We start from the raw sequence: 15,513 nt of genomic DNA on the forward strand, positions 1-15,513 counted from the left end.
CGAAAACATGTAGGGTGAAAAAATGTATAGTTGGTGCAGGTGGGTAGGTGGGTGAGATATCATGCATCATGATTCCAATACAAAATATTACGGGAGGGAGAAAGGAAGAGGAGACATGGCGCCACTGCTTTTGGAGATGACCACACATCTGTCATGATTTGGGGAGCCTATCATTTATCCCACTAGCATTTGACAACTGAACTTCATGCTATGGCAAATGGTCACATTTCAAGACAGTGTTTGTACACAGGGGATTTATCCAGCAGTCATCCAGCAATTCAAATCACTCGTTTATTTTATTCTGACATTTGAGGGATAAGCATTTGCTAATTAAATATTCCCATCGACGCAGATCTCTGTGTGGAGTGAGTCCAGCATCTTGCTGGCTACATGCTTGTATGTTCCAATACTCTGCTTTGTCCCTGGAGCTTTCAGAAGAAGATACACCCTCAGTGGTCAATTTGCCTTCCAGCCCGAGAGGATGTTTGTGCACGTTATTGCATTTGTAAAAGTCCAGCATCAAATCCAGGCATGACTGAAACTCTGCAAATGGATACTTTTGGAGAATTGTCCCAAGGGAAGCAAATAGATCCTTTATGATGCCTGATGCTGCCAAGATGCTTGGCAAAGCCATCCCATGAGATACACGGACCAGTTGGGCCCCAGTTGGCCACTCACCAAAGTGGGGGAAGGGAGTGGCGGGGGGAGATTAGATGCTTCAGAAATCTTATTATAGCCCATTTGTGGTTTGACAGGGGAAAGGGTAGGTGGGGTATATGAGAATAACAAAGGAAGCTGCCTTGTCCCAAAGCCAGACCATCTGTTTATCTGCTTGGAGCTCACAATGCAAAACAACCACCAGCACCGCCATGTCCACATACCTGAAGGGAAGAATCTTGGGAGTCTGCATAATGTGTAGTTGAGGATGGTTGTGGAGTATATTTTTCACAATGTTTTTGTTATCTATCCTCACAACAACTCTGTCAAGGGTTGTGATTCCTACTTTAACACAGGGAAACTTAGAATGAAGAAATGCGAGAGGCCTGTCTTTGTCCACCCACTGAATTTATGGCTATAGTGGAGGTTCAGTCCAAAACTCATTCTATTCACTGTTTTTAAAGTGCTGCTTGTAGCAGAAGGGAGGAGGGGGGGATGTCACCGTGACCCTCTTGGATAAAGGTCAGGATTAAAAACAATGTAATAAAATAGATCAAGACGTCCTTGGAGAAACTGAAGTGTGGAGAACGTAAGGATAGCCACACTATGAACCCAGAGAGCGACACACATATTAACTACCAGTGTGGGTTTGGTGACACACTAAACTGTGGTTAAGGGAATTCAGAAGTAAAATCTTCCTGTGCCAGGGAAGGAGAAGCCAGGTGGAAATATGTGTGCACAAGGCACATGAACCATGAGCACCTCCCTCATTTTCTTGGAATGGCAATGGAGCCTACCCGACAGGTGCCAGAACTCAGTTCTGGTGAGTTCTGGCTGGGGGGGGGGGAATCCCTGGTCCTATAACTAGTGCTGAAGTAAGATTCAGTTACTTCTAAACTACAAATCAGGAAATCCCTGGTCTCTTGCCATGAAGTCACCTTGTTCACCCCACTCTGTCTCAGTCTCAAACCTTCCTCTGCAATATCAGAATAATAACACCAACCATATAATAATACTTGGTCCCTGCAAGGATTACAAGACATCATGTAGCTTCAAGCACTGTATAAAATGCTGATTATTATTAAATGGAAGGGAGACTCAATTTTTATGTGCGTGTTTCCTTCCACATTTACACTGAGTATTTATTGCTTGGCAGGAGGGAGCAGGAGCAATTCCCCAAGTAGGGGTGATGATGCAACAAATTTACTAGCGGTGTGGGATACCCCATCTCACTGAGAACCCTGCACAGCTGTGAGGGTCACCATGACACTCCCAGCTTGCTCTAGGGAAGAAGGAGTTGAGCCAGAAAAATATATATATATAAACCCTGCAGTCCATCCTGTGCAGAAACATCACTATTTATTTTAATAGCCGTTCCTTGGCTGCAGTCAAGAAAAGGAGGGGACCATGGTCAGGAAGCCTCCATAGTGGTTCATCTGTATTGTCTGGCTAAAGCAGGGTGCATCTCAGCAAAGTAAAAGAGATGCAGCATAAAGAACAGGAGCTACTCTTCTCCATGTACACCTCAGCTTGGATTTAAATTAGCACCTCAGGGAAGAGCTAGGATCACACACTGGGTCTTCTTGGCGTAAGAGTAACATGGCAATGTGGAGCGGGTGCCTGCCATGGGGACCAGGAAGATGGTTCACCAGAAGGGTAGGAAACACCCCATTTTAGCTCCCAATAAATGCCCATTTTAACTCACAAGAAATGTCGAGGGTTTCTTGTGCTGTCACCAACCGTCTGCAAACAGTTTCTATTTTTGCCCAAAGGAGAAGTCATCATTTATTTACTTTTATTTCACAACAATTTTAGACTACCGCTTCATTGTGAATTACAAACCACTAAGTGGCATTCTTGCACGGGCATCCAAGGAAGGTAGATTCTGGGTGCAAATGTGGATCCCCAAGCTCTCTTGTCAGTAGGTCCTTCCTTTCCCCCCTTTCCCCCCACCACTGGCATATGGCCCTTAGAATGTTGCCCACAACACAATATGGCTCATGAGCTGAGAAAGGTTCCCTACCGCTACTACAAAAAGAAGCTGTAGTGGCTGTGGCTGCTGGAAGGATGAGCAATCAGGAACTCGAATTTGGCTATGCCTGTTGAACCTCCTGCTTGTGCTTCCTGTTTTCTCCTTCTTTTTACCTTGTTCATCCTTTCACTTAGCATTGTTTCCCAAACTTGGGTCTCCAGCTGTTTTCGAACTACAATACCCATCATCCCTGACCACTGGGAAACACTGACTTAGCACATGTCAGTTAGTTGTCTTGAATTCTGCTACTCCAGAATTTCCACTTGATCCCTGTCTGCCTGGCTTCACTCACACCCCCATTGCAGCCCAGCCCCACCTGACCCCAGTAGCCCAACTTACCCTTCTGGCAAGCTTTTTGGCTCCTTTAAGTGGAAAATATAGCATTCCTCATTGAAAGTTGTGCATTTATGGCCTTCCTTATCCCCATGCAATAAAACAAGGGAAATACCCACCTTGTTTCATTGCCTCCTTTAACAGGGCCAGATACGCTGAATGTACTTTTCTGAAGTTCTCACATACACACAACACAGCACGAGCTATCGCCATTGGCCATGGAATCTCCCATCCCTGCCAAGTTCGGGTTTTCATGCCAAACACCTGCTTTTCCTTCTACACAGTTTTAACAACCAAGAGCTATTTGGACCTCTACACCGAGATATAGTACACAAGTTCCCAGAGCAAAGCAGAGAGTTTCTTAAAGCTAAGGACCCACTTGGCTTTCGGAAAGCTTAAATTTATTCTGGGAGCCTTATAAAATGTCTCCAGCAGAACAGAAGTGTAGTTACGTGAATGGGTAACAAAGAGGCCTTTGGCCTGCTCAGGTCACAGTGGGTTACCAACAGCCTTTGAGGAAAGACATTTAATCCCTACAGGCTTCCAGTAGAGAGAAGTGTGTGTGTGTGATAATTTTAGAAACATTTAAGTTCAGGCACAAATCTTATCTGGGAATCGGGGTCAGCTATTATCAGGGAACGGGAGATTTGCCAGCACCTCTGCAGCCAGGAACTCCACCTTTACATGCATATTATGTCAAAATACCATTTTGTAATTTGGACTCAGTTCGAAGAAACTGAGCCAACGCTTTCTTTCTTTCTTTCTTCTAAAAAACTAGTTTCAATTCCCAGTGCTAGCTGACATGTCAGCTGAACCGACAGACTGCCAAGCAACCAAATGGCCTTAACTGTAATTTAACCATCTCATGCCTGCTGGGACCTTAAGACTTGTTCTGCAGCAGTCATGGAGCAACTTACTCAGTAACCCTGATATTTAGTGTTGGGAGAGTTTAGAAACATCATTATGAAATACTCTGGAGCTTGTTATGACCAGAGTGGGAGTGTGGCATTTGCTTGATGAAACAAGGATGGAATGGGAAAGTTATGGAAGAAGCAGGGCACAAGAGAAGGGTAGCGAAAGAGGAGACAGCAGGAGACCCTGTAAAAATGGACACCAACTGTGGCATCTGTTTCAGTACCTAAACATTGCTGTGCTAGCATGGTGCTTAGTATAGCCTACTTATTCAGACATCTGTATTAGTACCCCTAGTTTTAATGCAAATCTGGATTATCTTCTTCATGCATTTTATCAACACAACTGCAATGTATTTTGTCATATAATTAGTAATCCCATATTCTGTTTAGTTATGTGTCTTGCAAAATCCAAAGATTTGTCTAAGTGAGGAAAAAGGCATCACTCACGTCCTCATTAACAGGCCATCTGTATGTATAAAACAGCTGAAGTATCGCAAATAAAAACAAATCATCGTGCATGCATATTGCTGACCAAGAAAAGTGGCGCCCCGCACAGTTAAGAAACACTGAGGATTTCATCAGGGAATGTTAAGCAACCTCAGAAGACAACAACATAAATGGATAGCACAGTCAGCCCCACAAAGGGCCGTGATTCACAGTTTCCAGGAGTTGGATAATAGAATGACAACACATGAAACAAAAACCATATGGGCCTTGGGGTTCTCATGAGAGCAGGCATTTCCCTGCATGCTTACTACCCATGAAAGCAGAGAGAAGGCATTCACAAGCAAGTCCATCATCATAGGGGAGGGTAGTTACAGAGGAAGCCAAGCACAGAATCAAAAGTGCTGAGCACCTCTGGGACAAGGAATTCCTACTGACATGCTCTCTGTGGATGCACTAATTTGGGCACCATTCAGGGTGCTGGTTACCATCTTTCATTAAAAGCCTTAAACAGTCTGGGTCATATAATCCCATCGGGGAACATTCAATACTGGAATTTCCTTCAACAGCTGCAAACGGAAGCGACATCTTCATAGTGGCACCATATATTTGGAATTCCCTCCCAAGGAAGTCCAACATTCTCTATTTCTCCCTATGCTTCGGAAGTGGATTGCACTGTTTTAGTGTCACCTGGCCTTTGGTACTGGATAAAGGAATGAATTTTAAGATTGCATTTACTCTGCTATTTATTAATGAGCAAGATGCCAGCTGTTGTAGTGGCACAGTAGAAAAAAAATGACACCGGGGGAATCATGTTGCCTACTGTAGCCGACTTGCATTATCCCACACAGCTCAGTGGGAGCCACTGAAAGCCAGCCCAGCCCCTATCTATGTAGTCCTGCCCTGGATTCCATGTCTTGGTCATGCTAGGATGGGATATCTTTTTGGGAGAGTGGGAGAGAATGTTGGGGGGAAGTTCTTACTTGTAGAGGTGCTTAAAAATCTCACTGCTCTTTTTTGTTCAATTGTCTTTTGTTATTTGAGTGTTCCTTAGATTACTATGTTTAGATTATGAAATAGATGGTATAGCACAGATTTTCCCAAACTTTAGTTTCCAGCTGTTTTCAGGCTACAGTTCCCATCATCCCTGACCGCTGGTCTTGCCAGCTAGGGATGATGGGAGTTGTAGTCCAATAACAGCTGGAGACCCAAGTTTGGGAAACACTGGTATAGCATAGTAGCTGAGAACCTGAGCTATGCAGGAAGGGGAGAGGGCCTAAGCCTCCTTGGACACGCAAAACTCATTGCGCAATCCAATCCCACTTCCTGTTCTGCACTTCAGTTATGATTACATTTATATCTCTCCTCTTCACATTTCAGGCACGTCCAAAAGGAGAAGGCCTGACACCGTACCAGGGGAAAAAACGCTGCTTTGGTGAATACAAATGCCCCAAGTGCAAGAGAAAATGGATGAGTGGAAACTCCTGGGCCAACATGGGACAAGAATGTATCAAGTGCCACATCAATGTGTATCCTCACAAGCAGGTAGGGCTGTTACAGGTGCTCCTCCATATGGTTCAAGTGAGCCTCCAAAAGCTCAATATACAGAGTGCAGCATGCATGGGCTGTTTGCAAGAGGGCTTTGGCAAGCATCCCCATGCTGCTCTTGCAGCCCTAGCCACCTATCACGCTTGGCCTTTCAGGGACAAAAAAGGTTCCCCTCCCCTGAATTAAACGTATACATTGGAAGAAGTGGAATGTCAAGTAAGTTTTAATTCAATAGACTGAGACATTGCAAGACTGAGACTATGAGCAAGAGTGCTTACATGATTACTGAAAATTGTATATTACAGTAATACTTGTTCATATTTTATTATGGGAAGCACATGAAGAATGTTAGAAACAATGTCGAAACTTTTTTATTTTTAAAAAAGCCAACAGCAACAAAACTTTTCAAACAAACAAAACACATTTTCTTCTTATTCAGAATATCTAAAGTAATTGTAAACAACTGTCAAGAATTTAAGTAACCTTTTAATCCTCTTATAGTTGTTTCAGTTATCTGATATTGAGCCCAGTCATAGTTTAGTTTAAAAAACAATTAGATGTATTTGACAATTACTTCTAGTTAATGTCAAAGAATAAGAAATGTTTGGGATTATTTTTTATAGTACATTGGGGTCTAAAATAACACTCTGTTAATTCTTATAGGGTTTCCTATAGTAGATTTTATTCACACACTTTCCCCATTTATTATTTTTTAAAATGAAAAGTGAACTCATTTTTATTGTAATGTGCTGCTTTTGCTTTCTTATGTGCAATCTGGATGGGGGGGGATGAGAATTTCCCATTAGTAGGGAGAGTGGAGGGTTTTGTTTTGTCCATATAGTATTTTTAAAATGAATCAATCTGATTCACATTTCCTGGATTAATGTATAGATTAGAACACAGTTATCCTTTGGTTTTTGCACTTCTGCGAGTTCTTGACTAAAAGAGGTATACCAAATTGTCTTGAAAACTTGTGTTTTAGGTATAATACAGGCCCCCCAAAAATGTGTGCTTTGGGTAAAATGTGTACACAACTCTGCATTTTGTGAAAATAATAAAATGCATTGAAAAATAATGCAAATTTCCATGCATGTTTTTCCTTTTTTAAAAAAATCATCACAGATCAATATGAAAATGGGATGGAATAATTTATGAATGAACACAAGGGAGACAGATATGGAGCAGAATTAGACTGATCTATCCATCCCGTTAGACACATTCATTGCATTCAATGGGGACTGGGGAGCATTGCAATACATTTTCACATGTATTATTTGCATGTATGAAATTCCATTGCTAGATTGGGACATTTTGCCTAAGGATAGTCAACTTCAGTGTGGAAGCTGTGACTGAAAAAATATGATGATATTCGTGTCTTTCATGAGCAAAGAATGTGGAGTGTATTTACCAATCTCTTTGAGAGTTATACTTGATGCAATTGCAGTTGTTAAATCTCGACAAGGATCTGTGCTTATATAATCGGGAAGGTGAAGGGTGGAAGAGTCTCAATTGTAAGAGGTAATATTGGGGAAAGTGTATGACATTAAGTACAAAGAAAAGGTCATTTGGAAGAGCAGAGCAAAGACCTCCCCTAGCCACAGAAAATATTTCAGTGCTCAGATAAAGCTTTCAGATTAATTTAAAGTAGGTCAAAATGAAAACTGATCCATTACAAATGAGACTGGAGGCTGTGTGACTAGCAAATGATGACACCATGCCAGAAATTTAGAATCCATTCCAAAGCACAGGCTCTGCTCCTTTGCTGGCAGCAACAGCAGAAGCAGAGTGAAAGAAATCCCTTGTGTTGTTCTCCAAGATTATTGGGGTTCAGTAAAAGGGCTATAGCCATTAGGTAAAACCAGACACTTTGATGAATGGCTTGTTTACAAAATTTAGGATATGAGACCTGGCTGGTATAGGACGGTATATAAATTCAATAAATAAATAAAAAGTTGCTTGTGGGTTGTAGTCCTCACCTTGAATATATATTTACACAGGAAGGGAATTGTAGTATGTTTTGCCCTTGCCCTTTCCCACTGCATGTCAGAGTTGCCATTTTAGATTTCTGTATATGAGGGGGAGCTAAGCAATTACAATAAGGCAGCAAGATTCTCAGCATGGTTTAAAAGCCTGCTGTTGGATATATTCAACCTTAAACACCACACATTTTGAAATTGGATTTTTAATGGTTCATAACTGTTAGCAATTATATCACCACAAGTCAAGCAGTCATCATTACTACACTATGTAGCAGCACAGTCCCAGTAGACAGGGAGGAGGGATTGCTGCTGTCTGCCATGATGCCATCATCCTTGCCAGGCAACCCACTAGGTCTGTGTGTCTGCATATGGTGTTGAAAACACAGGATATGATAGCAATTCTCTTGGTGCACCATCTAACAGTCTGCTTACCAAAGCTGGCCATGATAATCTTCATAGTGATGCTGGATTCTCCAGGGTTTACAAACTTGGGTGAGTTTCATACCTGACTGGAGTAGCTCAGGATTTCATGGCTACCATGACAACTGTGGGCCTGCCTCAAATGGTACCTGGTCCCACACACAAATTGTAGGGCATATGCTTGACTTGCTGCTTTGTCCTAGGCTGCGACAATATGGTCTGATGGCGGAGGAAGTCGGTGCGCTTCCCTTGTCATTGACAGATCACTGCCTGGTTAGGTTTAGTCTCTGGACAACTGCCCAACTCTGCAGGAAGGAGCTATTGAAATTGTCCATCCTTGGAGACTGATGGATCCAGGTAGAATCCTGATAGCTCCCTGTGTGGGTGGGAGAATTCCCACTGAAATAGATTGCAGTTCTGCCACTGTCCTGGTCAATCTGTGAAATATAGAAGTGGCCCAGTTATCAATTCTATTGCTTCTAAGCCCCTAGTGGAGCTTAGCTCTCCCCTGGGGCTTATAAAACTCTTTGGTTTACTGAGGAGCAATGAAACAAATGAGCAGACCACTGGAGTGAAAATACAGGAAGATTCATAGCGAGCCCAACCAAAACAGCTTAGAACTAGTTATTGAGCCTGTTTTGTGACAATGATGGTGGCAAAGGAATCTTCATTTTCCACCACCATGGCATCTGCTCAATGTTGTCTGTATTGTCACTGAAATTGCCTTAGTCATCCAGGTGGATAACCTCCAATGGAAAATGGACTGGGAGGGAGCATCTCTGCTGATCCTCCTGGATTTCTTAGTGGTGGTCAAGTCCATCAGTTTTGGTACCCTTCTGGACCATCTTGAAAGGGTGGGGATTAGGGGCACAGTATTGAACCAACTCCATTGATTCATGAGAATTTGGACCCAGAAGATGGTGCCAAGGGACTGCTGTTCTTTCCCTTTGCTTGCGGGCTCTGGGGTCCTGGAAGGTTCCCTTCTGTCTCCCGTGCTGTTTAATATACACTGCACATGAAAATGCTGGTTGGGGTGTGGGTCATGGAGTCATCAGTATGCTGGTGTGTCACTCAATCCTACCTCTTAGTTTTATATGATCCTAGGGAGGCAGCTGAATGGCTGAACTGCTGTTTGGTAGCTGTGAAAGACTGGATGAGGTAGAATATGCTGAAATATAATCCACACAAAACAGACATGTTGGTAGGTACAGTGTCCGACTTTTAGTCTGGGTACGCAACTTGTTCTGGATGGGGTCACACACCCCTTGAAAAATCAGGCTCACGGTTTGGGGGAGGGTACTCCTTAAATCCAATGCTATTATTAGATGTTCAGGTAGCACCTGACTTTTCCATTCCTGATGGAGTAGAATATTGCCATGGTCATTCATGCCACAGTGACCTACGGATTAGGTTACTGCAAAACACTCTAGGTGGGTATGCCTTTGAAAAGCATTCAGGAACTGCGACTGGTGTTAAATGTCACAGCAAGGATGTTGATGGGTGTTAGGCATTTTTAGTCTGTCATACCAGGATTTGAGCCGGCTGCAGGTTTGTTTTCAGCATCAATTCAAGGTGCTGGTGTTAATCTTTAAGGCTTGGCACCTGGGCACCTTGAGGACCATCTTCTTCCATATGATCCTCCCCACGTGCTACAATAGTCATTTGAGGTACTGGTCCAGGCATGCTAAGAAATTACCAGTGCTATGGCCTCCTCAGTAGCAGTGCTCATCCTGCAAGAAGCCTTGCCCTAGGCCCCCACAATATATATATATATATTTGGATGATTAAAAAGCCCTTCCACTTAATATTTCCTCCTTTTATTGATGCTTAACTCGAGTGGTTGCTTTGGAATTGGTATTGCGGCATTGTGTTTTTATACATGATTTGGTTGAATTGTAGATTGTTTTATATTTTGTTGCTCTTTTTTAAAAAAGACAACAACTAAATTTCTTGTAAAAATAGGAGCGATAGTAAGCTTTAAAAAATAATAATAATGTAAAAACAGTGTGTAGAACCATAAGGTAGCCAAAACTATAGCTGATCCTGACGGATAATCACATGCAGAGTTTAAAAATGGGGGACATGGCTCTCCTCATTCTCTAACTGTAATCTCTGACCCCTCTCAAATGATCTACCCATAAATTGTGAAACCTACCCAGCTTATTTGTGCTTGACATCTTGATGATTTAAGATCAAATTCTGAGAACCTGGGTTAAATATGAAAACGGCTATTTAAGATCAAATTCTGAGAACCTGAGTTAAATATGAAAACGGCTTTTCTCCATTGTTCCTTGCTCCATATGAAGGGAAGTGCATCCCATCTACAGCTGAAACAACAACACACAAGTTCTCTCTCTCTCTCTCTCTCTCTCTCTCTCTCTCTCTCTCTCTCTCTCACACACACACACACACACACACACACAGTCTCTGATGACAGAGGCAGGAAGGCAAAATCTTAGTAGTCTGCATATGCAAAGCAGTCTGCATATATATCTTGATAGAGATGGGCAAAGTAGTCACTTTTGCACACATTAATCCATTAATCCAGTATATCCAAATATAAATAGCTAAAGCTATTTTTGGTAATCTGCATACTATCCCTTGCTTTTTCTTGTAGGACTAATTGCAGTCCTTAACAGTTGCCAACAGGTTTACCATACCCATTGAGTCGATCACCCATCTCCTACTACCCTTCTTAGAAAACCCCCACCCCACCTTCCCACTATATATAAGGGTCTGGTGACTTCTGTTTCAGTGTATCTGAAGAAGTGTGCATGTACACGAAAGCAGAACAAACTTAGTTGGTCTCTAAGGTGCTTCTGGACAATTTTTTTAATGAAAAAGATGGCGTGCCCTGGGAAAAGATGACATATGGGAACTCCCACAAAATTCCAAAATTGGATCTTCACTTGTGGTTTGTTTGGGGGCGGGGGGACATAAACCATGGGCTTAGGTTCAGAGACATGGCAGGAGCAAGAGGTCAGCATTACGGGAACTTCTATGTAGCACTCTTCCTTCCGATTAAACCATGGTTTGGTTGGAACAACCCATGTGCAAACGCAGCTCATGGGACTGACATTGGAGGCAGGAAAGTGGCACCCTTCCCTCTGGAATCCACATCCATCAATTGTTTCGCCTCGATGTCATCAGATGACAAAAACCTGGATGTATCTGAAACCAAAGAAGTTAGTAAAATGTAGTTTAAATTCATTATAGTATTGTTTCCTACTGACATTTGTTATTTCTAAGACTGTATCAATATTTTTCAAGGCATGATTCAAACCAGCATGCAATTAATTGTGGTATGTCAAATCAGTTGCGGTTTGGCACCTGATCTATTCATCTGGAACTCGTGACTACATGCAAACACAAATGCTAATTAACCGTAGCCCTCTCTCACACAATATGTTCCAATACATTTACGTTGTGCACATTATACTCAGCTCAGGCAACTTTACTCCCAGGCTAGTGTGCTGAGGATTGCAGCCTTCATTCCTCAAATCAGCGCAGCTCACCATTCACACAGCTCCAGGGAAGTTTCCATGTCGCCCTTTAACACATAGTCCTTTCTCAGTGTGGTTAGTTAGGGCTGTATTTCCTCCCCACCCCACCACCATTAGCACTGTGGTGGTGCTCTAAAAGAAACAAGGTCTCCTTTCCAGGAGGCTGCTGCTTTTTGTTTCAATTAGCTATTCGCTGCCTTTGGTTTGACGTCACAGTGGGTTCGTGATTGAGCTGGCATGTATATCCATTTCCTTGGGCATTCTTGGCAGCGTTGCCACCCAGATGCCAGCCTCTGAATGGTCATTTCCCCCCTCCCTCCTGCCACTTTCTAGGAGAAGCATCAATGCTGTGGCTTCTTCCTGATTGGCCTCCTGTCAAATTCCTTTTTAAAAAGTTGTTGTTATTTTGGCCTTCTCTGCTGTTTCTGTAACGACAGCTGCAGAACTAGGTTCAGATTCAGCCAGTTGGTAGTTGGTTTGCTTTGCTGGATACTGTTTTATTGGGAGCGAAGGGTTTTTGGAAACATATAAATTGCTCACAGAATCCCAGACAGGTCACCAAAAATATTTCTCTCCTTTAAAAGATTCTTGTCCTGTGTTCCAGAAGGAAAAATACATATAAACTACCTGCAACATTACCTGTTTGGCATCCAGAAAACTATCAGAGAAATCATCTGTGTATGAAATGAAGGGTTGAGCCAAATCCTTCCATTACTTGGGGCATTTCACACATGACTTAAAGTGCTTTCCCTAGCTTAAATTGGTGTGTAATGCAAGTGTGCATTGGTCAGAATGCACATTTGTGCAAAGAACAGCTCTCTTTCACTTTGTATTCCATATTAACATACAAACAAGATGAAAGGGACTGGAGGGATTTAAGCCTCGGATACATAAACACATATAAAAGTTGCTAATTGATCACAAAAAACCATAAGAAACTTTGGTTGGGGATGAACAATAATTTTGAAGAAATGTGAACTAAATTTGAGTGGTATGATATAGGCATCCTTAGTCTTGGTGCACACATACACATTCTTGCTGTGACAATTATTACAGGATATATAATAGTTATTATGGGAATATAGCAAGATAAAGCAGGTTTTTTTCAGCCAGAACTCACCAGAACTCAGTTCCAGTACCTCTCAAGTGGGCACCATTGCTATTATAAGTGAACAAGGAGGTTTCGTGGTGATTTCTGGCATCTCTTTTTGTAGAAAAATAGCACTGTAATAAAGAATAATATGTTGTTTCATTCTCTGCCCTGCAACCTGCCGGAACACTTCCCACGAGAGAAACGGGTGATCATTGCAAAGAATCCTGCAATGACCACTCCCCTTGTGTTTGTTCTCCTTCTGCTAGGGACTTCTCAATGGAAGACTGGTGGAGCATCTCTTGTCTGCAGGGGGCCCTCTGCTGGGCTGTGGTTAGTCCAACCCCTGACACTGGTCCTGCACTCCCTCTGAGGAGTGCTAATCCCTCTGCCCACTTTTGGACTGTTCCTCAACTTCACTTTTATTCCAGTTTCAGTTCTGATACCAGAAGGGAGCCAAGGCGGAAGAAAAGCGGATGGGGAGAAGAGATCCAGTGAGGTGGGGCAGGGAGGTGGCAGGCAAGGAAAAGGTTTAGTGTCCCTCACCCCTTTTGCTCTTGAAGTTGGGCTCCCATGCCTTATTTTTTATGTGATGGGACAGATCCACATTTAAACACATGGATCTGCAATGTCAGCTTTAGCCTTTGATACACATCAGGCAACAGCCAAGTCCTGGCTGGTGCCTCACATGAACTGACCATGCCCTGGAACCCACTGCATTGCACCAAAGTCTCTTCCACCATGGCGTACATCCCTACATCCAAGCTGCTAGGACGTAGTTGGCAAATGAACTGATGTGGATAGTGCTTCCTTCCACTAGGAAACCTGGGCTCTACTACTGCTCTAGACCATGGCCATCATTACCCTCATAAAATGTTGCGCTTGCTTGCTATGCTTTGGTTTGCATACTGGTTTAACTCCTGTTGCTTTTGTGCTGTTTCTGGAGCCTGAACCTCAGCCGCACTTCACCATATGCATGCAGCCCAAGCACTGCTTTGTGGCCTCCAACTGGCCCATAACAACCTGATTTCCTGTGTTTGCAACGTCTGTCCTCTGCAAGTATGTCATAACGTGCTGGTAACAATAACATTTTCTGAGATCTAAATGGGTTGCAGGCCAATAAAACTGAAATCAACCAATGCCTGGGAAAAGCAAACCAGGGAAAGATATTGTTTCTGACTGCGGTCCAAGAAACTCTTGGCACCCCCAACATCCTTTGCTCTACTTCCAGGAAAAAATTATTCCTGCGTATTTGTGTTAATTTGCTTTAAGCTAGTTTATATCAATAAACACGATAACTGCTGCATTTGTCTCTCTCGGGTCAGGTCACGGCAGCTTCTCCCCCAGGCACTTTCGCACAGTGCGGCTGTCCTGAGCTAGAGCCCTTTGGCCCCCCCTATTATGGACTGGGCAGGGTCCCCTCTGCCCCCTGGCTAGGAACCTCATAGGCCACTTTGGCCAAAGCAGTGGAGCTACCATTGCAGCAGAGCCAGTGGGAAGGAGAAGGAAATTGCACAAACCTTCAGTTCCTAAGCAGACCTTTCATAGCACAGAATAAAGGAGCCCCTTGTGGGGTGCAGGGGGGTTCTCTTTGTGAATGCCAGCAAGAAAAGATATAAACCCTCAGATTTTATCAAGTTCATTCATAATTTTAACTTATTTCAAGAACTATGGCATTGCAAATATTCAGGTACAAGAGCAAGCTGGGTATTTATTTTTTGCTTAAATCTTAAAATGTAGTAGACCTTTGCTCATTTCCTTAGGGTTGTTCTTTCCGACTCTTAGCTAGTGGTTGGTTTCCATCTCACTTACACAGTGTGTAATTTCAGACAGCACTTTTGTTTTTATGATAGACATTTGAAGTGACCTGCTGGGGAATAAACAACTGATTTCATTTCTGGATTATGTCTCTCTTCAAAAATGTCTTATTTGTAGTTAAGATTTTAAAGCTCCTTCAGGGAGGGTTGGTGAGGAAAGAGCAGGAAGGCTGCAATCTGAAACACTCTTGCTCCGCTAGAATAAAAACGTTTAAAGTACCGCAGCCAAAATCATGGTCATATATTTGGGGGGGGGGGTGGCGAGCATATTGCTCAGGGTGACGGGAGGCAGGAAACAGATGATTGCATAGAATATATGTGGTACTCCAAAAACCTATACATTGCTCTGACAATAATTCCTTGCAGTGAGAGATAGATGTGCAATTCTGATGCCATAAAGAGCATTTCAATTGGTTTCTACAACCTTTCCTACATCCCTTTCCCCCTTTTCTTAGTGCTGTGTTCTGTGCTGAGGCAAGATTTGAATCATGCCTTTACATGTAAAGGAATATGGATAGCTTCCCAGTGTTCACTGCAGATGGGGGACATCCAGGGTTAATGTCAGCAAGGAAAAGGAGAGTGCTCTGCACTCTTGTGCAACTGACTCCCTCAACCAGGTGCCCTCCAGGTGATTTGAACTCTTCTGGGATAGCTCAGTTGGTGGAGCATGAGATTCTTAATCTCGGGGTTGTGGGTTCAAGAACCACCTTGCCCAAAGATTCCTGCATTGCAGGGGGTGGGACTAAATGAGCCTCATGGTCCCTTCCAACTCTACA

The 15,513-nt window shown here is 43.0% G+C and overlaps 1 protein-coding gene across 2 annotated transcripts in view; it reads left to right on the top strand.

The window, feature by feature from the left end:
- Positions 1–15,513, top strand: part of ZCCHC24 (zinc finger CCHC-type containing 24) — a 114,015-nt gene that overhangs the window by 90,787 nt on the left and 7,715 nt on the right. For both annotated transcript variants that reach the window (XR_014548321.1, XM_083614865.1), the window contains exon 3: positions 5,761–5,925. Coding sequence is in view for 1 of the 2 variants with exons in the window: in XM_083614865.1 (XP_083470991.1) it covers positions 5,761–5,925 (165 nt within the window). In the remaining variant the exon portion in view is untranslated. The remainder of the gene's footprint in view (positions 1–5,760; positions 5,926–15,513) is intronic.

This window comes from Podarcis filfolensis (genome assembly GCF_964270895.1).
Source record: "Podarcis filfolensis genome assembly, chromosome: 5".
NCBI lineage: Eukaryota > Metazoa > Chordata > Lepidosauria > Squamata > Lacertidae > Podarcis > Podarcis filfolensis.